Source organism: Crinia signifera, chromosome 7 (assembly GCF_055691185.1).
Source record: "Crinia signifera chromosome 7, ASM5569118v1, whole genome shotgun sequence".
Taxonomy (NCBI): domain Eukaryota; kingdom Metazoa; phylum Chordata; class Amphibia; order Anura; family Myobatrachidae; genus Crinia; species Crinia signifera.
In genome coordinates, this window is record NC_139223.1 from 191,829,123 (window position 1) to 191,853,351 (window position 24,229).

General features: G+C 45.6%; 1 protein-coding gene across 10 annotated transcripts in view; it reads left to right on the forward strand.

Annotated features, from left to right (window-relative positions):
* The first annotated feature begins 2,425 nt into the window (after positions 1-2,425).
* The window catches only part of ATF2 (activating transcription factor 2), an 88,851-nt gene continuing 67,047 nt past the window's right edge, over positions 2,426-24,229 (forward strand). For 2 of the 10 annotated variants that reach the window (XM_083154734.1, XM_083154744.1), the window contains exons 1-5: positions 2,618-2,834; positions 14,382-14,454; positions 20,162-20,232; positions 22,959-23,055; positions 23,302-23,420. In XM_083154734.1, the coding sequence (XP_083010860.1) occupies positions 2,832-2,834; positions 14,382-14,454; positions 20,162-20,232; positions 22,959-23,055; positions 23,302-23,420 (363 nt within the window). In that variant the 5' untranslated portion in view covers positions 2,618-2,831. The other 8 variants (XM_083154742.1, XM_083154737.1, XM_083154736.1 and 5 more) reach the window with 8 other exon arrangements.

The following is a 24,229-nucleotide window of genomic DNA, read 5'->3' on the forward strand; positions in this document are numbered from 1 at the left end:
TAACTACTTTCTTAATTCTTTTTTCTTCTTTTTGATGTAATGATTTTGATATTTGTCTTATTTGTCTTTGTTTCTTTGTAATTGTGGTGTCATGCCAGAAGGGAGCAATGGTAAGCCATTGCTCGCCTCCAGCAGACATGTATTTCATGTCCCAAGATGGGTCTGCATCATACCATGGCCAGGCTTGTTTATCTCCAAGACATAAACCTTTTACCATTTCCATGTAGTATGGGTAATTTCCACCATCTCTGGGAAAGGCATCTTCACTTCCACAATTTTCGGTCCACCCCGCTAAATTATCTACCCAAGGGTCAATTAAAAAGTAATTGGTAGGTGAATTACGTGCCACGTAATCTTTACATGTTTCACTGGGTAGTGGAGGTGGGTAGACTACAGTCATTTTACTTTGTTTTGATCCCATATTTGTGTACAGTTCTATTATGATTCCGTGTGAATGCTTTCCACTTTTTGATTTGTTGTTGATGACTATAATCTTCACTAAGATCTATGAGGTTTAGAATCTGGCTACTTTCTGGTAATTGTTTTATTTGTTCAATAGATTTCGGGCAAATAATGGGATAGGTGAAAAGATTGATTGGTAGATCTGTCACGAAGGAAGGATAGAGTTGATCAATATATCTACTGGTGATTTCTGTGCGTAAGTGACAACCTACTATGAGGACTGCCTCATACACAATGCCATTAGAGAATGTTTTAATTGTGGATTTAAATCTTGTCCTTTGTTCGTTGACAGATACCAATATTGGATAATATTCTGGATTCTTATACCACAATATTAAACTACTTTGGCAACTATTGCAATTTCCTATCGGTGGACATTCATAATCTGACATGTAATATGAGAGCGTGAAAAGATTCAAAGTGTATGGACCAGGGGCGTCATCACAGAGAGGCAGGTAAAACCTGTTGCAGCAGACTGTGAGGGTTAGTCTTTATCCAAACACTTATAGAATCATGTATTCACTTTAGACATCTCATAAATTGTTATTTATATATGATTTGTTAGTGGAACCACAGACTGTCTATGTGACAGTGGATAGAGTCCAGTGGTTATAATGTGAAAACTGTATATGAAGCCTCACGTTGCGTTACTCCGAAGGGGAGAACATAAGTCCGCAAGTCTGTTGGCATACAGTAATCAATGAGACAATAGAGTTATTGTGCGTGAACTTACCAACCGCACGGCACAAAATTAAAACAGATATCAGTTGTGCGTAAACTTACCACCCACACAATGATATTATAATATAAAACTTATATTTTATAAAAGTGACAGTAAGGAATGGCCATGAAAAGGTTTTAAGTGATCAAATTGAGGTACTATGAATTAGTTTATAGACTCCCAGTCTCCTCGTACTCCAAGTACGGCAATCTGATCCCAGATCAGTCTGTGTATATAAAATAAAAGTTCAAGACTTTACTACGTGATCTCTGATACTCTCCGAGAGTAGAGTCACAGGTTCAGGTCGAAATATGTCTATGATCTTACATTAATTTCAGAGCAGACTCTGGGTCTGGTGACAGGTATGTAATAATAGACTTCGATCCCGGTGGCCGAGCCCCCAGCTTGAAGGAGAATTGCCCAATACTTACTTAGTTATCGGGGTTCGTCCTCATCTATAATTACCCTTTTGACCTCAATGTGATTACTTCTTAGAATTCCGTGAGAGTTAACCCCGTATATACAGATCAATAACAGAGACCACGTATGCAAGGTGTAACTCTGATTTAATTATGACAAAACAACATATTTATACATAACATACGGCGCTGGTTCAATTACATGATTGGTTAATATTTGGTGCAGAGGTAGGGGAATAACAGCATCTGTTGGCTTATACGTCGCCTTGTAGGGGAGTGTGTAGCAAAGTTATGAGAAATCACAGAATGTACGGTTTCTGAGGAAAGTTACAGAGTACGGGATAGCAAGCGAGTACTGGAAACAAGCCAGAACATAACTACTTGAGATAAGAAGGAACAGAAACTATAAGACAGAGAAACAAGATGGCTGATTAACCCTTCAGTGACCCAGCAAGATGTACTGATGTCCAATACAGAATGTTGCCCATGCTTGACCGTTGGTCAGAGACCAATGCAGGAATGATCTTCTTGGTATGCTACCTCCCATCAATGTGGATATTTCAGTTTGTTATTTTTATATGAGGGAGTGATTTTTATCATAGCCAAAATGGTGTTTGACATAGGCAGTAACCATCCACTCATCCAGCCAGAAGGAATATATATTATATACCCAGTTTAGAAGGTACTAGTAAGAAAGATGTCACAGAATATATAGCATGATGACGTTTGCCAGTAGGTCAGGCGTCTTCAGACCCGGGCGGAAGTGTACGCCTGAGAAGGGCGTGAGATCCGCCTGAAGCTCCTCCCTACTCTGTTTCGTTGCCACCATTGCCACACCTGGCATACCCATACCCGTTCCGATGACGTCACCCTTTTGCCAGCTGTCACCCACAGCGGGAGCGTCGGACATCAACCAGACTCCCCCGCCCCGCTGTCAAACGAGATATCGCGATAGCCTGACAGGAGCTGGTGGGATTTGGCCTTGAGCAAGGTTCAGCCCTAATAGGGGGTAAGTTTGTAAACACGGAGGTGACAGAACCGCTCGTACCCCCCCACCCCCTACCTGTCGCGATAGAACAGGAGCTGCCACAGGATTAGGTGCTGCCATGTCGGGGTGTCCTCTGCCCGGGAGCACCCGGTAACGCGGCGGAGCGTATGCCACCGTATGTCTGTGTCAGTATGAGAGGCTGGAGGAGCCGCAAGGACAGTAGCCCCCGCAGCCCAGATACATGGTAGGTCGGACGGATACATTGCAGGCAGGGATCTGCATTATACTGCCAGTGCTGCTGCCATGGTGGCTGGTTACCAAGGCAGCAGCATCCCCTGCATCCTGCACTGCCCCCGGGGCACATACACAGAGAAGTACTCCCTGTCCATGGCATGTTCCCTGTCACTCTTATCAGGGGCATCTTATTGCTGATATTCTGTCCATTCCCAGCCACCAACCCAACACCCCCCTACTGTATGCCTGCTACTATAAATGCCCCCCCCCCCTACCAGACCCACCTGCCCCCCTAATAAGCCCATCATTGTACACTGTCACTCCATCAGCTGCACCTTATCCAAATCTTATTCTGCTGCATGCCTGATATCACTATAAATGCCCCCTCGTACCAGACCCACCTGCCGCCCCCCATTGTACCCTGTCACTCCACCATATGCACCTTATCCAACTCTTATTCTGCTGTATGCCTGATATCACCCTGTACATAGGGTGACCAACTCATCCCTTTAATCTGGGACACATATTAATTACACAGGTTCTGTGGCTGGCTTTCACCTGGTTTTAAACTGCCACAGAACCTGTGTAATTAATGTGTCCCGGATTAAAGGGATGAGTTGGTCACCCTACCTGTACACCATCTGCACCTTATCCAGCTCCTATTCTGCTGTATGACTGATATCACTATGAATGCCCCCTCCTACCAGACCCACCTGCCCCCCATTGTACCCTGTCACTCCACCATCTGCAACTTTTCCAGCTCTTATTCTTCTGTATGCCTGATATCTCTATATGCCCCCCCCCCCCCGTACCAGACTCACCACTGCCCCTGCTACTCTCTATTGTACCCCTGTACACCAGCTGCACCTTTTCTTATTCTGCCCATTTCCAGTCACCAACCCACCACTCACCTACTGTATGCCTGAAACCCCCCCCCATCAGACCCAGCTCTGACCCAGCCGCCCCTGCTACACCCAATGTAACCTGTCACTCCACAGCTGCACCTTATCCAGACCTTTCTCTGCCTATTTACAGCCATCACACTCATCTACTGTATGCATGATTCCCCCTGTACCAGTCCCACCACTGCCCCAACTGCTCCCCCAATTGTATTCTCTCGCAGCACCTTATCCAGCTATTATTCTGTCCATTCCTGCTACCAACCCAACACTCACACACTGTACCCAGTGCCATACCCACAACTGACACATAAGAGAGCCCCCCATTCCCTGCATTGTACCTGGTCACTCCACCACTTACCTACCAAGCTTTCATTCTGCCTGTTTTAGCCACCAGGCTATAAATGATCCCCCAGTGGACCTGACACACATAGGAGTGTTACTACCTCCCTTCTTCCCCCCTTATGTGTCCCATTGTCCCTGCTACATGAACAGTTTATACAGCAGTTGTTATTGTGACCTGACTATTCAGACCCAGACCCCCCCCCCCCCCCCCCAACACAGAGCCATGGGTGTACTGCCTGCAATGCCATATAACTCTGCTTGGGATGCAGTCAATTGACTTACGGTCAAAATACCGACCACCATTGGCCGACATGTTCAAAATACCAACATTCATTATGCCGACATGGTCAGAATGTCGACACAGTCAAAATACTGCCATTTAAAATGTCGGTAGGTCAAAATGTCGACATGATTTTTTGTCTTTGCATATGTTGACATATGCAACGAAAAAAACAACAACAACATTTGTACTTTTTGACCTGTTGACATTTTAAATGTTGACATTTTGACCATGTTTTAATTTTAAATATGGGAATTTCGACCAAGTCGGTATTCTGACCATTGGCCAATGATCATACCGTTTTGCTTACAGTCTAATCGTTACTGTGAAGTCCCTTTGTTTGTCTGGTACATGTGTGACTAATGTGTAATCATAATCATCTATAATGAATTCACCTATGTTTACTGTACAGTATATATGTATGTGTTTTTAGGTAAGCCTTAGCTATTGTATTGCTTCTCCTAGGTAGATTATGTGCCCTGCATAGATTTAGATTAGATCTGATAGGTAATATACAGTTATGCCTGCCAGCGGTGACAATGGCTTTTACTTCCTGGAAATGAATAACTTGATGTTGTACATAGATAATCGCGTGAGGTTTTTGCATTGCATTCTTTGGGGTGCAGTAACTGATCGGTTATGGTATATGCACAAGGTCAAACAGTCAAAAGGTCGATACAAGCCAAATGTTGACATGGACGTCATTGACACACGAAAAAGGTCACCACGAGTTTGTCATGTGTTTTGGTGTCTGTTTTGTTTTAGGGTAGATTAATGTACCCCGTAACTGTTTATCTAGACAGCAGAGACCGTATACGATTTTACAAAGCTTGGAAATAGAGAAGAGTGAGAGATTATGGGGGGTATTCAATTTGGCGTCACGATTGTCGAGCTAGACCAACAGCAGTAACCCGCTCCCATTCTCGGCTGGCTTGATGTCAGCTCGTCAGGCGTGATTCCATGTCCCGCCTGCTGAGCGCTGAAAAGGGGGCGTGGTCGCAAGATCCAGCCGGGAGCTTGTCAATTCCCCGCCGTTCTCGGCAGAATGTGCCCGACTGCTTGGAAAGTCGGGCACGTTCTGCCGAGATCCTCGTTCAATGCTGTCGGGGAAGATAGCATTGAATAGGGCCCAGCCGCTATTTCCCCCTTCTGAAATAGCGGCAGGAAATTGAATACCCACCAAAGTATCAAATGACCAGCACCTTACTGTCATTTTTCAAACACAGCCTGTATCATGTAAGATAGAAGCTGATTGTCTAGTACTTTATCTCTCACAATTTTTTTCTCTCTGGACTCTGGTTATCCCATGCCACCCGCCCACCCCCCTGAGATCTTGCAGACTGACTTGGACTGTTATATACGCCACCTTGCTGATGATTGATAGATGTATAGTCTATATTACTCTGTGACAAATAGTCATTCATAAACTATTATGTCAGGATGAGATTAAATAAACCCTGTGACTAATTAGAACAACAAACAATAGTTCGGGACTATGTATTTTCCTTTCCAACTCTACAAATGACTGCAGGGTGTGTAAATATGTGTATAGAAAGTAATTGCGTAAGATTGTGTGGTTATTAGACCAGGGAGAAACCTCATACATGTCTTTCAGGAGCCAAGACATTACATGAACATAGTAATTAAGTATTTTGTAGCAATTAAATTCTAGTGACACTACAGCACCTTCAGATAACCTTAATCATCTGTTGTACACGTCTTCCTGCAACATTTCTCTTGTATTCCTGGTTAACCTGTATTTTTATTCACGTATTGTAATCACCAGGGAGCTGTGTCCTGTGTTTTATTTGTTTATCTTTTTAATATTTGCAGCTGGATTCAGTATGAAATCCCGGCGGTCGGGATCCCGGCGTTCAAAATCCAGACGCTGGAATTCCGACCGCCGAAATCCCGACAAGGGGGGGACGCTCGCAGCGGGCCCGGTGCCTCACTACGCTCGGCACGCTAATTTATTCTCCCTCCAGGGGTGTCGTGGACACCCACGGAGGGAGAAAGTGTTGGGATTTCGGCGGTCGGGATTCCAGCGTCGGGATTCTGAACGCCGGGATCCCGACCGCCGGGATTTAAACTGCATCCCTTGCAGCTAACTCTCCTAAAACACCCGTTTCTGGGGGTTAGCCGCAAATAATAATTACCGCTGGCACGTATGAAGGAGGGACTTCAGTGTCTATATAAACAGTCAAAAGATCAGTATACATAAGGTCTAAAGGCCCATACACACCGGGCAACTTTGAGCTGAAAGCCGCTCAAAACAGCCTGTTTGAGCGGCTTTCAGCTCAAAGCTGCCCAGTGTGTATGCCCCAGCGATGAGCGGTGAGCGCTGCTGCGCGCTCCCGCATCATCGCCGGGAAAGCCGCTCATCTGCTGGTATAATAGTAGCAGATGTGCGGCGTTGAGGGCGGCTTTGCATAGCTCTGCGCTATGCAACGCCGTCCTCCCCCCTCCGTTGGCGCCGGGCAAGGGGAAAGCCACTCAGTGTATATGCACTGAGCGGCTTTCCCCGCAGTGGTGATTGACACCATCGCTGTCCATACACGCTGGGCATTGTTGCCCAGCTGGGCATAACGTGCCAAAAAGTTGACATGAAAATGGTCAAAACATGAAAATGTCGACATGCGAATCTACTGCCAGCCCCTGCAAGAATGAAGGGTGCTCCATCTGAAAGTATTCTATCTGTCTGGTCTAGGTCAGGCTTGATACACCAATAACTTGTCTACTCTATAACCCATACCTCCCAACATTTGCACTTAAGAAATCGGGACGCTCGTGCGGTGCAGTTGTTGATAATGTCGACCATGCGGTAACCCTAACACTGAAATTGTCAACATACTGAATGCCGACACTCTTAACGTATTCCCCCTTCACTCTAAGTCCCTTCTTTATATGCTGCACTTACAGTACCTTGATTTAGGTGGAGTGGAAATTGATGTTGCTATGGGCAACCAATCATATACTATCTATTATCTTCTAGATTAGGCATGTCCAAACTGTGGCCCTCCAGCTGTTGTGAAACTACACATCCCAGCATGCCTTGCCATAGTTTTAGCATTCCCTAATAGCAAACCTGTGGCAAGACATGATGGGACTTGTAGTTTAACAACAGCTGGAGGGCCATAGTTTGGACATGCCTGTTCTAGAAGGTGTTAAATGAATAAAAAGTAATTTCTGATTGGTTTCCCATAGCAACATCTCATATGAAATATAACTGCCAAAGAGGGGGGGATTGAGAACAGGTAGAAAGAGTTGGTGGTAAGGAGAAATGAGGGAGTAAGAGAGATGGATGATGGGAGAGGGAAATATGGGGTTGGGAGGGGGGTCAGTCTGCAACTCTGGGAACAATAGGTGGGAGACCCCGTGAATGATACTATCTGTATATTGAGTTTTAAACATCTCCTTAAGCTTGTTCTCTCTGCGACTCGAGCCCGATGTATATTATTTATTATCAGCATCCTTAATACTACCAGCGCCTATTTGCATTTTTAATTTGCACGTCTTATGTCATCCAAATAAGCTTGTCTGACTTTCAGCTCTTCGCCAATGTTATTTACATACTACTCGGCAGATAACTGCTTTCCCGTCCGTCGGAACTTGTGCATGTTTTTTGAAAAGCGAACACATTAATATTGTGCACAATTTCCTTTCATAGGGCACCCTAACATGCTAATATAAATTATCTATCGGTACACATTAACTGCCAGACCTGGCCAAATGCAATGTGTCAGTGAATTAGTGTACACATGAATCTGGGCACAGAAACTCCATCAGTTACACAGAGTAGAATAAACATCCGCTGTCTTTGTGGGAACCACAAGTCTAGACATTGAGGGGTTTTATTTCGTACCTGCTTCAATAAAAAAAACCAAACCCTAAGGCACTAATAGAAATTATTCAGTGGTCGCCTTTATATACTTTAGGAAAAGCGGATTAATTGTTGCATAATTAGGAATGATACCAGTAACGATACGGTTGCTGTGTCCTATTTCCTGCATTTGCCATATCCATACAGTTGTATTGCCCATTTAATTACTGTTCATATCCCCATTATTAAGGTTACCTTTTCCATTACCTTGAAAACTCCTCCGGATTAGTATAGGAGGATCCTACTAGACTCCCTGACACCGTAATGCCAACCTGTAGGGGGGGGGGGGGGGGAGGGGGCAGCCATAATTGCAGTGATTGGAGATCCTCTCTGCAGAGTTATGTCCCAAACTCAGACAGCAGATTTTGGGAAGTCACTTGGTTATACCGTTTTCAGACCGCAAATGCCAGGTCGCACCCAAGATTAGGACACTGGTCCCATCTCCCGAGCAACACAGCATTTGCGCTCTTCCAATTTACATTAGTAACAAAAACTAATATATAAAAAATTGCACACTGCACCAGAATTACGCTCATTACACATTGTCACACACCGTTATGCCCATTACCCATTATGGCACACACTGTAATGCCTATTACATATTGTACCACACACCGAAATATCCAGTACATATTATGCCACACACCGTAATACCTATTACACTTTATGCTACACACTGTAATTCTTTTGACATATTATGCCTCAAAAGTGGCAGTTACCTACATGCTGGTTGCCCCAGAGGGGTTTCATGCTTTTTACCACATGAGGTTTCATGCTGGTTGCCATGGGGCGTTTCATGCTTGTTGTCCAGGGGTATTGCATGCTCGTTACCCTGGGGGAGTTACATGCTCGTTGCCCAGGGGAGGTTTAGTCTGCTATAAGAGCTGACATGGTGCACTACGCAGATGATTTAAGTAGCAGTCGACGAGATGGCAGCATGGGATTGAAGAGCTGAGTCAACGCTCTCAGCAGAGGAGGTGGGCGTTGTGTTAGTGCAGCGGGGTACGGGATACGGTTGGAAGAGTTGACTCACAGCTCTCAGCAGAGGAGATGGGCGTTGTGTTAGTGCAGCGGGGTACGGGATACGGCTGGAAGAGCTGACTCACAGCTCTCAGCAGAGGAGGTGGGCGTTGTGTTAGTGCAGCGGGGTACGGGATATGGCTGGAAGAGCTGACTCACAGCTCTCAGCAGAGGAGGTGGGCGTTGTGTTTGTGCAGCTGGGTACGGGATATGGCTGGAAGAGCTGACTCACAGCTCTCAGCAGAGGAGGTGGGCGTTGTGTTTGTGCAGCTGGGTACGGGATGTGGCTGGAAGAGCTGACTCACAGCTCTCAGCAGAGGAGGTGGGCGTTGTGTTAGTGCAGCGGGGTACGGGATATGGCTGGAAGAGCTGACTCACAGCTCTCAGCAGAGGAGGTGGGCGTTGTGTTAGTGCAGCGGGGTACGGGATATGGCAGGAAGAGCTGACTCACAGCTCTCAGCAGAGGAGGTGGGCGTTGTGTTTGTGCAGCGGGGTACGGGATATGGCTGGAAGAGCTGACTCACAGCTCTCAGCAGAGGAGGTGGGCGTTGTGTTAGTGCAGCGGGGTACGGGATATGGCTGGAAGAGCTGACTCACAGCTCTCAGCAGAGGAGGTGGGCGTTGTGTTAGTGCAGCGGGGTACGGGATATGGCTGAAAGAGCTGACTCTCAGCTCTCAGCAGAGGAGGTGGGCGTTGTGTTAGTGCAGCGGGAGGTACTTGTGTATTATCACGGCGCCCCCCGATTTCCATCGCAGGGCATTGTACAACCACAAAATCGCATCGTATGCGATATGATCGCATGCGTTGCGATGCGACGCAATTGTACCTGATTTTTAATTATACAGGCACCCAGATGCCTGATTCCTATGTTAAATGCCCCCCCAGACCCGATTTTAGATTGTACACCCACCCTGATGGGTAATGACTATGTAATGCGAGCGCACACGTAATACTTGTGAAGTAATGCGCGTCCGCTCGCCACACTAAATAACATCAACTCCACGCCGACGTGGATAGTGGGGGTATGAAAAGGTCGGAGGACGTGTACCGCCGCCCCTCGCGGGCTCGCTGCGCTCGCCACGCTTCGGGTTGGCATTGATAGTGGGGTGGCGTTAATAATGGGGGGGGCATTTAAAATAGTCATTACCCATCAGGGTGGGGATACAATTAAAAATCGGGGTTCCTCAGCGGGGTATGGAATATGGCTGGAAGAGCTGACTCACAGCTCTCAGCAGAGGAGGTGGGCGTTGTGTTAGTGCTGTGGGGTACGGAATATGACTGGAAGAGCTGACTCACAGCTCTCAGCAGAGAAGTTGAGCAGCGTCTCAGATCTTTCAGTCGCATCCCGTCCCACGCCGCTTTACTAGTTAAAAAAAAATGGGCAGGATGGAGGCTGCGCCCTGCAAAACAACCCTAGAGTGAAAACGACATAACTAAATTTACTTACATCACCCACACCCATCCAACACAAATAACATTTGCAACATAATGTACAATCAAAATAAGATCTATTGCTGTAAGTTCTTTGTAATTTAAATATTGCTGTGAATACGTATACTTTACCAAAACAAATTATTCAACTGAAACTGGGCCTCTAAAGTGAAGTGCATATACTGCTTAGTAATGTACGCAAGGTATTTGGACTTGGGCACTTCACACGTAAGTGGTAATGTGTAAGGTTACATAACTCATTGCAAACTAATTGCACCCAATAAAAATGACACTGCTGTTTTCTTGGACCTGTAAATAAAGTTTCCTATTTTTGTAACAGGTTACCGTTTTTTTTAAAAAGAGATCTGCAGGCCATGTGGTCCATGTGGCTATGCACTGTCATTACAGAACCTCCAGTTCTTTGGCATACTTATTTGACTGTTACTTCCAGTTGCCAGATAAACTATATTCATTTTTGTAACATACAGTAGGTACCAAAATGGAAGGTACTTGTTTCCTAGCACGGCCACACCGATTTGTATCCGAGTGATCGTGTCGGAAAAATCACGTCGGTCGGATCGACCCGATTTTTACATTGAATCAAATGTGAATAGGGCCCCTGGGACCCTATTTTACATTGGATTCAATGTAAAGTATTCCCCAGACCCCCAATTTTACCCCCTCAACGGCACCCACGATTGACGCCAAGCCGAAGCGTGGCGAGCGGCGGCGGTGCGCGTCCTCCGACCTTTTCATACCCCTACTATCCACGTTGGCTTGGAGTTGAGAATATAAAGTGTGGCGAGCGCAGCAGGCCACCGAGCCCTGCGAGGGGACGCGTATAATTTCACAGGTATACGCGTCCCCTCGCGGGGCTCGCTGCGCTCGCCACGAGCCACAATGACTTAATCAAGTCCATCTCATCTTGTGCCATTATAATGGCACAAGACCGACGCGATGCTCCCGATTTCAATGTTAAAAATATTTTAACATTGAAGCCTATGGCAAAATCGCGTCGGTCGCGGCGGGGGCCATGTTAATGCACGCGACCGACGCGATGCCCCCGATTTTGCCTTTGCCGGCAAAAGGGACCTGATTTCAAAGGAAATCGGGTCCATCGCGTACACGATGCACGCGATTGTGGCCGTGCTAGGAAACAAGTACCAAATGGAATGTTTATCACTTTTAGCTATCTACGATGTAAAGTATAAATAATATGCATTTCTCTATCTGTAATTTTATTTATTTATTTATTAACAGTTTCTTATATTCCTTAATTGAGTATTTTTCTTTTTTTTGTTACAGTATGTTGATGGTTAGTGCTGATATTTATTTTACACTTTTCAAAAACACAGTAGTTAATCCAATTAGGTGCAAATTCATTTTTTGCAATCCATTTAGAAACTAGAATTGAACCAGTCAGAGTTGTGTTGCATTTTCCCATTTGCATCTCACCTTATATTAAGGTTAAAATGTCAGGACACCATGCAGAACAACCCCATGGACAACCCCCTTGCCCTAATTACTAATTATGCAATTGGAAGTTTCCAATTAGCTTAATTAGTTCAATAAATACGTGTAATTTTTTTGGGGTCAACATCGTCATTGATGTATTCACCCCAAATTGAATTAGAGTTTTTTTTTTTTTAAATAAAAAGGATTGCTTTTATCTAAAAATATTTTTTTCTCCTTTTTGCATTTTATGTTTTTTTTTTTTTTTTTATGAAAGTACACAAATGTTTTTAATCTTTTTTTTTTTTTTTTTTAAATATGCGAGCCATTTAAAAACCTCCAGCACTTTCCTTATGCACACTAACAGCCTTCTGTATGATTCTGCAAACTAAATCGTGACTTTCTTGGGTCTACGAAAGTCACCCTATATTTTTCATGCACTTCTCTCACATTGCATAAGGCTGACAATTTGCAACCCCACGCTGCAAATACCACAAATAGACATTTTGGTACTTGTGTATTTTGGCGGCGCCCCCGATGTCCGTCGTACGACGATCACATCGCATCGCATGCCATGCACCCGATGGCATACGACGCGATTTTGACCCCCTATACGACCAAAAATCGTATAAGCACCCTAAAGGGTGCTTTTGAGCACCCAAATGGGTGCTTACAATGTTATATGCACCCCCACGCCACCCCCCCACTATAAACGTGAACCTGAAGCGTGGCGAGCGCAGCGAGGGGCGGCGGTACGCGTCCTACGACCTTTTCATACCCCCACTATCCACGTCGGCGTGGAGTTGAGAATAGAATAGTGTGGCGAGCGCAGCGAGCCCGAAGCGTGGCGAGGGGACGCGGATACCTTCACAGGTATCCGCGTCCCCTCGCGGGGCTCGCTGCGCTCGCCACGCTTCGGGCTCGGTGGCTCGCTGCGCTCGCCACACTATTCTATTCTCAACTCCACGCCGACGTGGATAGTGGGGGTATGAAAAGGTCGTAGGACGCGTACCGCCGCCCCTCGCGGGCTCGCTTCGCTCGCCACGCTTCGGGTTCACGTTTATAGTGGGGGGGTGGCGTGGGGGTGCATTTAACATTGTAAGCACCCATTAGGGTGCTTATACAATGTTTAATCGCATCGTATGGCATTGTATGCCATGTACAATGGCATACAATTTCAAAATTGTATGCCATCGTGCACTATCGTACGATATCGCGTCGCATCGCATACCATCGTATGCGTTATGGTATGCGATGCGATGGGCGCCGCCAAAATACACAAGTACCGACATTTTTTAACTGGATTGAAGAATTCTCTTTTGCGGGTTTCAGTGTGAAGTCTGCTAGTTTCCTGAAACAACTCGCACTTAATTGGATTTGAGCCTTCAGCCTGTAAAATGAGAGTTAAAGAGCCTACACACGGGGAGATGTTGCTGAGCTTTCTGAGCAACGTAGATCGCTCAGCACGTAGGGGCATTTTCTAAGCAATAGAGGGGTAGATTTATTATAGTTTCCATAACGATCCTTACCAGCCCATTTCGCTTCACCACTTTATCATGGTAAAGCAGCCCCGCACATCGCTTGAATGTATTAACTTTTAACTATACGTTATGGGAGAGCATTATCCCCACTTGCCGTGGATACGCGTCCTCCCATAACGGCTGTGCGCTGTGTACTTCCTTGATGTACTGCGCATGTGCCGGTTTGCGTGTCTTGCGCTGGGTTCTCGGCACATGCGCAGTTATAGTTTTGGATGGCAGGGAACAGGCACTGTTGTCCGCACCGAAGGCTGTGTCAAACAATAAAGTTTTGTGTAATGAACAAAAAAAAATGTGATTTAGGATTACATAGTGCCAGAAAAAATTGGCGCTATGTACTGGACGTTAGAGGAGGAGCACGTGGTCACATTCAAATATCGTATAAATGTTAGGCCTCCTCCCCCATACCGCGGCACGCTAATCACCCGCATCATGGGTTTGATAGATCAGGGGAAGCCCTATGGGATGGCACAGGGATGGCGCATATGCCCCGGTTCGACCAATCAAAAATCTACCCCAGAGTGAGATCGCTAGGCCCCATTAGAAGCAGATTGGTTAGTGCTTTATCTCTTTCTGCTTTATCCCTCTCCATTCTTTGCTAAATACCCCCTATTGTCAGTGTTCTACTTCAATCTCCGTTATAAGGTATATGTTTTTGAAATTTTTTTGTGTGGCATAATTAATTCAACACTTTTTTTATAACCCGTTAAGCAGAAAATGAGGACTAGAGAAAACTGCAGTATCGCAAGGAGAAAACATCCTTACCCTTACATCCTAGTATACGGTAGGTGCTTAGTAGGATGTTTAGGGAAACAAAGTTTTTATATAGGCAATCGTTAGGATCAGATAAGATTAATGGAGGCCTTTTTTTATTTTTGTTACATGGCGGCAGTCTTGGACTCTAGTTACAGAAGACTTCAGTGGTGTTGTCTCCATTGGTGGGAGTTACCCCGGTTTTGGTGTTTGGATTCGTATAAGAAATATATAGAGAAATGTAATAGGGCCAAGGTCGCCAGAGTTGTGGGATCCTGGGTGAACTCTTTTTAAAGGGGTGATCATTTCCAAGGCAAAACCATGCCCTGTCAATGATTGTCGCTTTAGAAAAACAAACTCCAAATATAGCTGGCATGCCACACCTCCAGCTAACTTGGACCCTATTACATTTCCTCAATCAAATCAGTAACTGTTAACTTATCCCAATGTTTTGCATTATAAGTATATCTGTAGTTTATCTCTGTGCGTGATGGATTAGGGCTATAGTGCTGGGTGTTTATTTATCATAGAGAACCAGTTGATCTCACTGGGCACTGTTAGCATCAGGAAGGATAGCAGTCCTACAGTATTCAGGTGAGTGTTCAGTTTCTCGGGCACATACATGCTGTGTTTCATTGGGGGATATTCTAGTCCATTCTTTCTGACAAAATCCTTCTTAGATGGACAAAACCATGTGCACTGCAGGTGGGGCAGATGTAACTTGTGCAGAGAGAATTAGATTTGGGTGGGGTTTTTCTTCAAAGTGAGATCTATATTGAAGTGTAAAATCATGCAGTCAGTATTTTCCCTGCACAGAAACAAAATAACTCACCCAAATCTAATTCTCTCTGCACATGTTACATCTGCCCCCCTGCAGTGCACATGGTTTTGTCCATCTAAGAAGGATTTTGTCAGAAAGAATGAACTAGAATAACCCCCATTGTTTCTAAAAGGACCTAAATAGCCATCAAAATTGTGGTGTTGTAGAATAACTTCTGTAATGAACTCTGTTTGGCCCTTAGAATGGGCTCCATGTTACAGTGGTGGGAATTTAAGTTTGCCCTACCATCCACTAGGGCACAGTGGGAGAATAAAATAGTGTGCCCGAAGCATGGTGAGCGCAGCAGTGCTACATTTCAGTGTCCACGTCGACTGTGTCGACAATCAGGGGAAAAAATGTGAAAACCCCCCCGTAGACCTTTTGACTGTCGACCTAAAGACCCTGTCGACCTAACCCATGTCGACCTAGACTCATGTTGACCTTCCTGCATGTCGGCCTAGACTCATGTCGACCTAGACCAGGGTTGCCGACCCTCACGGAATTCCCGGGAGTCTCCCGAAAATCGGGTCCCCCTCCCGGCCCCCCGGAATGGTGGACAACCCTCCCGGAATCTGGGGGACCCCCCTAAGCCCCCCGAATCGCGGCATGTAAATGCTGCAATCCGCGGGTCTCAGAGGAGGGGGCCGAGCTAAAATGGCACAATCGTGTATTTTAGCCCCGCCCCCTCCATTGAGATCAGTTATTTCTCATATGTCCCGTAATGGGGGCGGGGCTTAATGATGTCACAGTTATGCCCTGCCCCCCGATCGGGTAAGGAAAGTCTCCTCTCCGGGCTTCTCCCGGAGAGGAGCATTTAAAAGTCGGCAACCCTGACCTAGACTCATGTCGACCTAAATGCATGTCGACCTAATGACTGTCGACCAACATTGTGGTGACCTTATGATTCATACCCGTAAAGTTGTAAATTAAATGAAATGCTAGTTCACAGGGGAACAATGCTATGAACCCAACAGTAGGGCTTCTGCTTTCAAAATTGGAATGGAGCGATGCCTAACAAAAAAACACAAACTGCTGAAGCCCATCAAATAAGGAGACGTTGTTGGGCTGCACCAGTATTTTGGCATAGATGCAGCAATTGGAGAACAGGCGTGTGTGATGCAGGCCACTGATATGCTATGTGTTTATTTCAGAAGGTTGGCTTGTGATTGGTCAGGAGGATGTCTGTCTGTCTTTCCGTTTCGGTTAGTTCTCGGATTTTCACTGCTGGAAGTGTGAACAGGAGTTCACTATTTGTAGCCATGGGAATCTATGATCCTTAACCTTTTAATGTATAGAGGCCACTGCAGTGGACAGCTGTTTTTTAAGTCATTTTTTCCCTATAAAAACTATCTTTAGACATCACTACTATTGTGTTCTCTTCCTATGAGCTGTACCACAATTCTAATGTGTACCACCTCTAGCGGGAGTATCTAATTCTTACAAAAGCAATGAGGTTAAACTCACTGTGCACTTCATGGAATCCTGTAAAATAGGGTTACCCAGATAGCAGAGTAGTAGGTACACAAAATACAATCACGCAAGGGGCATAATCGATGTTTTGATCGATCAGTAAAATCATTTGTCCACTTTAGTGGACATCATGCAATATAAAGATCTATATTGCATTTCAGGCTTATCCCGGCAGACAGTCCTAACTTAAATATTTTTCTGATATAAAAGCCATATATGCCGGTTATGACAGCTGATAGCATTAAATGTTATGATTATTTATTTAAATTGTAAATGATTTAAATGATTATCATTAGGCTAGTACAGTAGCAGTGGTGGCAGCAATGGCAAATGTTTTATTCATATTATTATTATTTTCTCCAGACATAGGGCCTTATTTTGGTTCACTCTTTCTGACAAAATCCTTCTTAGATGTACAAAACCATGTGCACTGCAGGTGGGGCAGATGCAAAATGTGCAGAAAGAGTTAGATTTGGGTGGGGTTTTATTTCAAAGTGAGATCTATATTGCAGTGTAAAAATAAAGCAGCCAGTATTTACCCTGCACAGAAACAAAATAACTCACCCAAATCTAATTCTCTCTGCACAAGTAACATCTGCCCCCCCTGCAGTGCACATGGTTTTGTCCATCTAAGAAGGATTTTGTCAGAAAGAGTGAACCAAAATAAGGCCCATAATGAGTATCCAGGTCAGGTACAGAGTAGTATAATATGGTGGAATGGATTTCATGCATCAATGTGTGGTGATGTACTGTACCCATATAAATGTAGCACCAAGAGATGGTGCATTCAGGTGTCCTTTCCCATTCTTGACTTGTGCATGGCTGCTGTATACAATGTGTGGGTTCAGTGACAAGAATCAGAAAACCTAATGGTTTACATAAAAATCTGATATTTAGGGGTCTTTGCAACAGTGCAGGTGCCAGATATGTTCTACACATTTGCAGAATCGGTCTTGCAATATCGCCCTCAGCCCTCTGTCAGTTGTAGCTGCAGAATTTGGGGGGTGGAGCAGGGGCAATAGGAACCAAAACAGGGGTATATTGCCCCCTATTTTGTTGGCAGGCTGGGTCCAGGGTTTGCATCGATGAACGTAGACTTTCTGGACTGGGTGTCCAGATCCTACAGCCAGTCTGAGTAAGCTTCAGCTTTGCAGACTGACCGCACTCTGCAGACATCACGAATCTCGACTGATGGTGGCGATGGTAATATTAGGCGGTGTCCTCCAGAAAAAGGTTAACTGTTTAGGTATAGAGCAAAAATGTAAAATTAAATGAAAATATCGGTGTTCTAAATGCAATAGACATTTTTGTTTCTGGATAATATATATATAAAAAGCTAGCTACTCCTCACCTCTATGTGGTGATGTACTGCCAGTGACCACTAGAGGCCACTCAACGGCCCAAATTACTCCTTTGTGTGCTAAAAGATGTCATAACCGAAGGTGAAAGCTATTTTTGCAGGGACACTGATCTGTTTCATACTTGCCGATATGGAGAGAGGGAACTGTGAAGACAGAGATAGGAGCAGATAGGGACTGGAGGTGGGGTGGAGAGTTTGTGGGTTAAAAACTGTCACAGCTCAAAGTGAATGTACATTGCAGAAGCTGTCATTTTGACAGGCTTTTAACTAGTATATCCAAGAATAGGTATACAAATTTATTAATCCTCGCTACACTTTTCTTTGATTTGTCCTATGTAGAACACAGTAGAAAGAGTGTACTGTATAAACAACCCCATTATTATGTGCTTTTGGCATTTGTATGTTTAGTGTTCTCCTCACGATAGATAATCTCAAATTGGGAGAACCTATTTATTATCCACTTGGGAACATTGCAACATGAGCACAGATTCAGTATTAGTGACCGGCGGACGGGATGCCAGCAGTCAGAACACTGGCAGGGGCATCCCACTGAACAATATCCCGACAATGGCTGGGTAAGTATACGTACCCTACCCCTCCCTACCTGCAACCTAACCCCCCCTCATTATTAGTGCCTATCCCTAGCCCTCCTCCTTAGTACCTAACCATAACCCCCTCAGCCTAACCCTAAACCAGGTTTTTCAACCACTGTGCTGTGGCACAATACTGTGCTTGAGCTGTTCTTAAGTGTGCCCCCAGATCTAGAGATGCCCAAACCAGTTTACAGCCACCACCAGTTCAACTGTTATTTACTGGTCTCTTCTTTTCATGTAAAGGGCCAATGTATTTTATATTTGTTACCTGTGGGGACCAGTGTGATTGTTTTTATATATGGAGGCCAATATGTTTGTTTTTTTCCTGTGGGGGCCAATGTGTTTGAAAATCACTGCCCTAAACTCCCCCACCCCCAACCCTAACTTTCCCTAGAGCCAAAACTAACCCCCTCCTGGCCTAACAGTAAGACACCCTGGCATATGATTGTCATTCCGGCGTTGCCATCTACATTTGTCAGGATTCCGGTGTTGTAGCTGTAGGTTGGTATCCTGGTGCCAGGATTTTGACTGCCGACATCCTGCTCGCCAACATGGTAACCACGTCTCATCATAACAGTGATGGTAGATTTCATGTACCGCTGTATTAGTCTGGGGGAGAAGACTTGGAAAAGGCTTTTCCCCTCCTGTCCTGTGAGCACCTTATCTGCTCTCTCTTTACACTGCTGTAATGTCCTATGAATACCTGTCTTACGTTATTCCGTTTATTTTATTTATAAGTCACCCAAATATGCAGTACAGAAGAGAGAGAGGTTATAGCATATAAAGTGGAGAAGAAGCTTGACATGAAAATGACCTAACAAAGGTGAAATGCGAACATAACTGTGGCCCTTATTCTTGTTCGTGCGGTACGGCCCGCGTGCGGCCGTACCGCCGATGTTTTTACACTGCACATGCGCAGAGGTCAATCTGCGCATGTGCAGCCCCCTTCGCCGCAGACGTATTTCGTCCGCCGCAAAGGGGGCGTATAGGGGCGTGAGAGGCATCATGCCCTCATTTCCCTATGTGTACGCCCCGCGTTTCATGGGCGTTCCCATGCAAACGCGGGGCGTACGCATGGTAATGAGGCCATGACGCAACTCATGGGGGCGGAAAGCTGACGTCGCCGGATGTCAGCTTTCAGCCCCCATACAAGCTACCACACGGACGATTGTCCGTGTGGTCTCAGCTTGCGGGAGCTGCCGCGGCGTGCGGACCTGCCTTCGATGGTCGACGACCATCGAATGCAGGGGGCAGCTCCCACCATGGTGGAGGCGTACGCCTCCACCATTTTTATGCGGATCGCCAGCCGTCCGTGTACGGACGGCCGTGGCGATCCGTAGGGTGGGCGGGGATTCGTCTGGTGCGGTCGGAGCCGCATATGCGGCTCGACCGCACCAACCAGAATAAGGGCCTGTGTGTGGTAATGTCTTCCCAGATCTCCTACTGACGTATTCATGTTCTAGGTGTGTGACAATAGGTGTCTTTTGTCTGGCAGGTAATCACAAGGACCTGGGGAATATGAGTGATGACAAACCTTTTGTATGCACTGCCCCTGGATGCGGCCAGGTAAGAAGGAATGGGGGCGGGGGATGTATATTCCAAGAGGAATATTATTTTCGTGTGGATGTATAATATTCCTGTGGGGGGGGTTTGTTTTTTTTAATTTACTTTAAGCACATTTTTATACAATAAAATGTAGTCAGAGCCAAAGGATACATTTAGAGCCTCCATGGTTTCTGTCCTCCCCGAGCTTGCCTTAGGACTCTTGCGTTACGGTTTGACAGGTGTACCGGCCCAGTACTGCCTACGCCGGCTCACTCAATGCCCTTCTGCTCCACGGGAGGTTTCTGTCCTCCCCGAGCTCTCCTTAGGACTCCTGCGTTACGGTTTGACAGGTGTACCGGCTCCCCGCTGCACCCCCGTAGCCCCCCGTAGCCCCCACTCGCCCTGCCCATCTTCCTGGGAATTCCACTCCCTGCCACCGTGCTGACTGGGATGTGCGAGCATGTGAGGCGCTCGTGCATCGCAGTCAGTACACCGGCCTGTGCCAGCTCAGGAGTTTTGATGATTGTGCAGGCTGGCTGACAGGCGCTCCATCTGTAGGTCAACAAGCATTGGGCCGACTACTGAAGGTCAGTATGGGTAAGGTCGACACAAGCATTAGGTCGACAATGGCAATGTCGACAGTCAAAAGGTCGGCATGAGTTTTTCACGTCTTTATTGTCCAGAACGTCCACATAGTCCCTTTGCATGGCTCGCTGCACTGGGCACATTATTCTCCCTCCACGCCCTAGTGGGTAGTAAGGCATAAAATAACGCCTTTGGCTCCAAAAAAACATGAAAAACTCACGTCAACCTTTTGACTGTCGGCCTAATTCTTGTGTCGACCTTGCAACCCTTTCGACCTTAGCCATGTCGGCCTATTTAAGGTGTCGACCTAAGGCCTGTCGATCTTCAGAGGTTAACCCAATGCATGTTAACCTAAATAATCGATATGGTGGAATGAGTATAGAATACAAAACAAAATATACAGTATCTAAAGCCGGCCATACACTTGTACAAAATGCTAGATCAATACATACTATTATTACAGGCACTAGGATGGCAGGAGGAGCTGATTGGCTGGTTGTTAATCATTCTCCACTTGATACATCTGTCCCTAAACCAGCAGCTGTTGTAATTGGGATAGTCACTCCCTTAAATAAAATGAGAAACTTAAAAACAAGAATCATCAAACGTATGTTTTGCAAATGATACAAAAGATACAGTTTGTTGAATAAAACATATTAAAAACATGTAAATATATTGTTAGGCCAATTTAGAATGAGCATGGAGCACCCCTCTCCTAATTGATAGGAGTCCAATAGATATTTATGCCCACTCATGATTGTTAAGAGTCCTGCTGATGTGGAAGATCACTGAGATGACAGGAGAATTGTCACTCGGAGCGGCAATCATTGAATTCAGAACAGATTGTCCATGGGACCAAACAAGTAGACGTCAAAGTGGTGTGTGCCAGTCAGTCATGGGTTACACCACTTGGAGGTCTACTGTTGATCGGTGGGTACTTTATCTCTCCCCACTTTCTCACTCTCCAAGTCTTGGTACTGTACATCTGCCCCATAATATACCCTGGTGGATAAAGAGCCAAACAAAACCAATGGGCACTGTGGTTCTTGAAGTTGGTATCTCCACCTGGTACATTGATTCATTAATAATAATGAATGTATTATTTATAATGTGCCAACGTTTTCTAACCAAGGGAAGCACTTAAATGGTCATGGGGGACCACATTAATAATTTATGCTAATTTATTCAGACGTTGCAATCCACAAGACCGGCATGCGCCTGGCTTGGCAGCTAGTGGGCAGCCGGTGATGTGCCAGCGATTCGCTCTCTAGCAAATCGCTCGCACAATAGCGAGGTGTCCACAAAATGCAAATCGCAGGGTGGGACCTGTCATGTAGGGAGGCCATGCCCTGTGCTGGTGCCCTGCAACCCCGCTGCCTGTCACTGGATGTGGCTTTGCCGGATTCACAAAACTACAACCCTAGCTGTATAAGGCCCTAAGCTGGGTACACACTGGAGCAATAGGTACGTGGACGAAATGCTGACCAAAGACCGATATACCGTACTATGCATACACATCAAAACAATGTAATGAAGGATGTTACAATCTCTGTTCTTCATTAACTTGCATGGCGCCGCTTGCAATATCGTCCAGGTGGCCATGCAGCGCAGCTGACCCGGAAGGTAATGCTAACGATAGTGGGAGCGCACAGATTGGCCATACACATACACACTGACAAGTTATGTGTCTTTCCGATTTAGAAACAACATATCAGACTGATGGTGTGTACACACGCATCAATTTACTTTCGATTCGCTTTCGATTTGGCCTTTGCTTTCACATTCCATCTGCACTTTAGCATTTGATATCGATATCGAATTCGATGTGCATTCAAGGCACTGTGTTTACATTCAATTTACTGGATCGAATTCGATATTTCCTTGCCTGCACAGTCTGTTTTTCTTTTCAATATAGAGAAACCGGAAGGGTGCATCAAATCGAATGCAGATCGAAAGCATCTTAAAAACCATTCGATTTCGATTCGATTTGGCTTCTATAAGCAAATTCGAATCCAAAAAATGTAAGCGTGTGTTCTACACCCCTTGAGATTACTCTAGTGTGACTCCAGCTTTAGCTGAAAACCATCTGCAACGGTATGAATGAGAAAAAGCATTTCCGTTTCTCCGATTTTATTTGACAAGATTCTTTTTGTTTTCTCCAGCGTTTTACCAATGAAGATCATTTGGCCGTACACAAGCACAAACATGAGATGACACTGAAGTTTGGACCGGCTCGGAATGACAGTGTCATTGTTGCAGGTTAGTATGGAATTAATGAGTGGAATTCTTTTGAAGTGAAATCACAGGTATTGATTGTAGACCCGGGAACCGCATTAACGGGTACATCACATTTCCATTTATTCTGCATTAAAATCTGCGTCGGTTGTGCTGTAACCTTTAAAAACATGTTTAAGATTTAAACTGTTGCAATTAATTTTAGCTAGTACAGTGCGTAAAACCTAATTGCATTTCTTTATTTCCTAATTGTGAGTTCTGAATTTCCAGATCAAACACCGACTCCAACTCGGTTCCTGAAGAACTGCGAGGAAGTAGGTCTGTTTAATGAGCTTGCAAGTCCATTCGAAAATGATTTCAAGAAGGCTTCTGATGATGACATTAAGAAGGTACATCAATTATTGTCACTAAAAGCCTCTGCGGGGTACGGGCTCCTTGACATACGCGCTGTCCTGCACTTCAATAATTCATATTTCTCTCCAATCTGAACAGAAAATGATGTCCTCTGATTCAACATATATAGGCGCTGAGATTCCCAGCAGCCGGAAGTGCTGCAACTGTGATGCATATTATTTAACGCTAGCATTCTTCCTTGCTGAAATTTCCTGGTATATAAATGCGCAGTAATAGTTTTTTGGCACATTTGCAACTATGGTAAAGAGTTTATCAGTGCTCTCTATCTCTGGGGGCTATTCAGCTTGGTAAGCAGTGTAAATTCGCTGCTTACCGAGCGGTTAAACGCCACCAGTCAGGTGAGCAAACGCTCGTCCCACTGCCGCAGTACGAATGGATATGTACGCTGACACATCCATTAACATGCGGGCATACAGGTGAAAAGTCATTTGATGGTCAGTCTGAACTAGGGATGCCAATCCCAGGGCATTTTTTTCAATCCAGGGATTGGCATCCCTAGTTAGCAGGCGTGTCCCCGTACTCACCCCCACACCGACCGACCCGCACATTTACTTACATTGGCAGGCGTCGGCCGGGAGTGGAGCTAACATCAGTGGGTTGGGAGGTGCATGGTGCATCCGGGCGCATGCACCTCCTCAGCAGCAGTAGAAGGGGCGGGCGGCGCTGCCAGACGCAGCAGCAGAGTGGGCGGGCACAGGAAGAGGATGGCAGCAGAGTGGGCGCTGTGGGCCTGCGCAGCATGACCTCTTACTGTCACACTGCGCAGGCCGTACGCCTGGGTCGG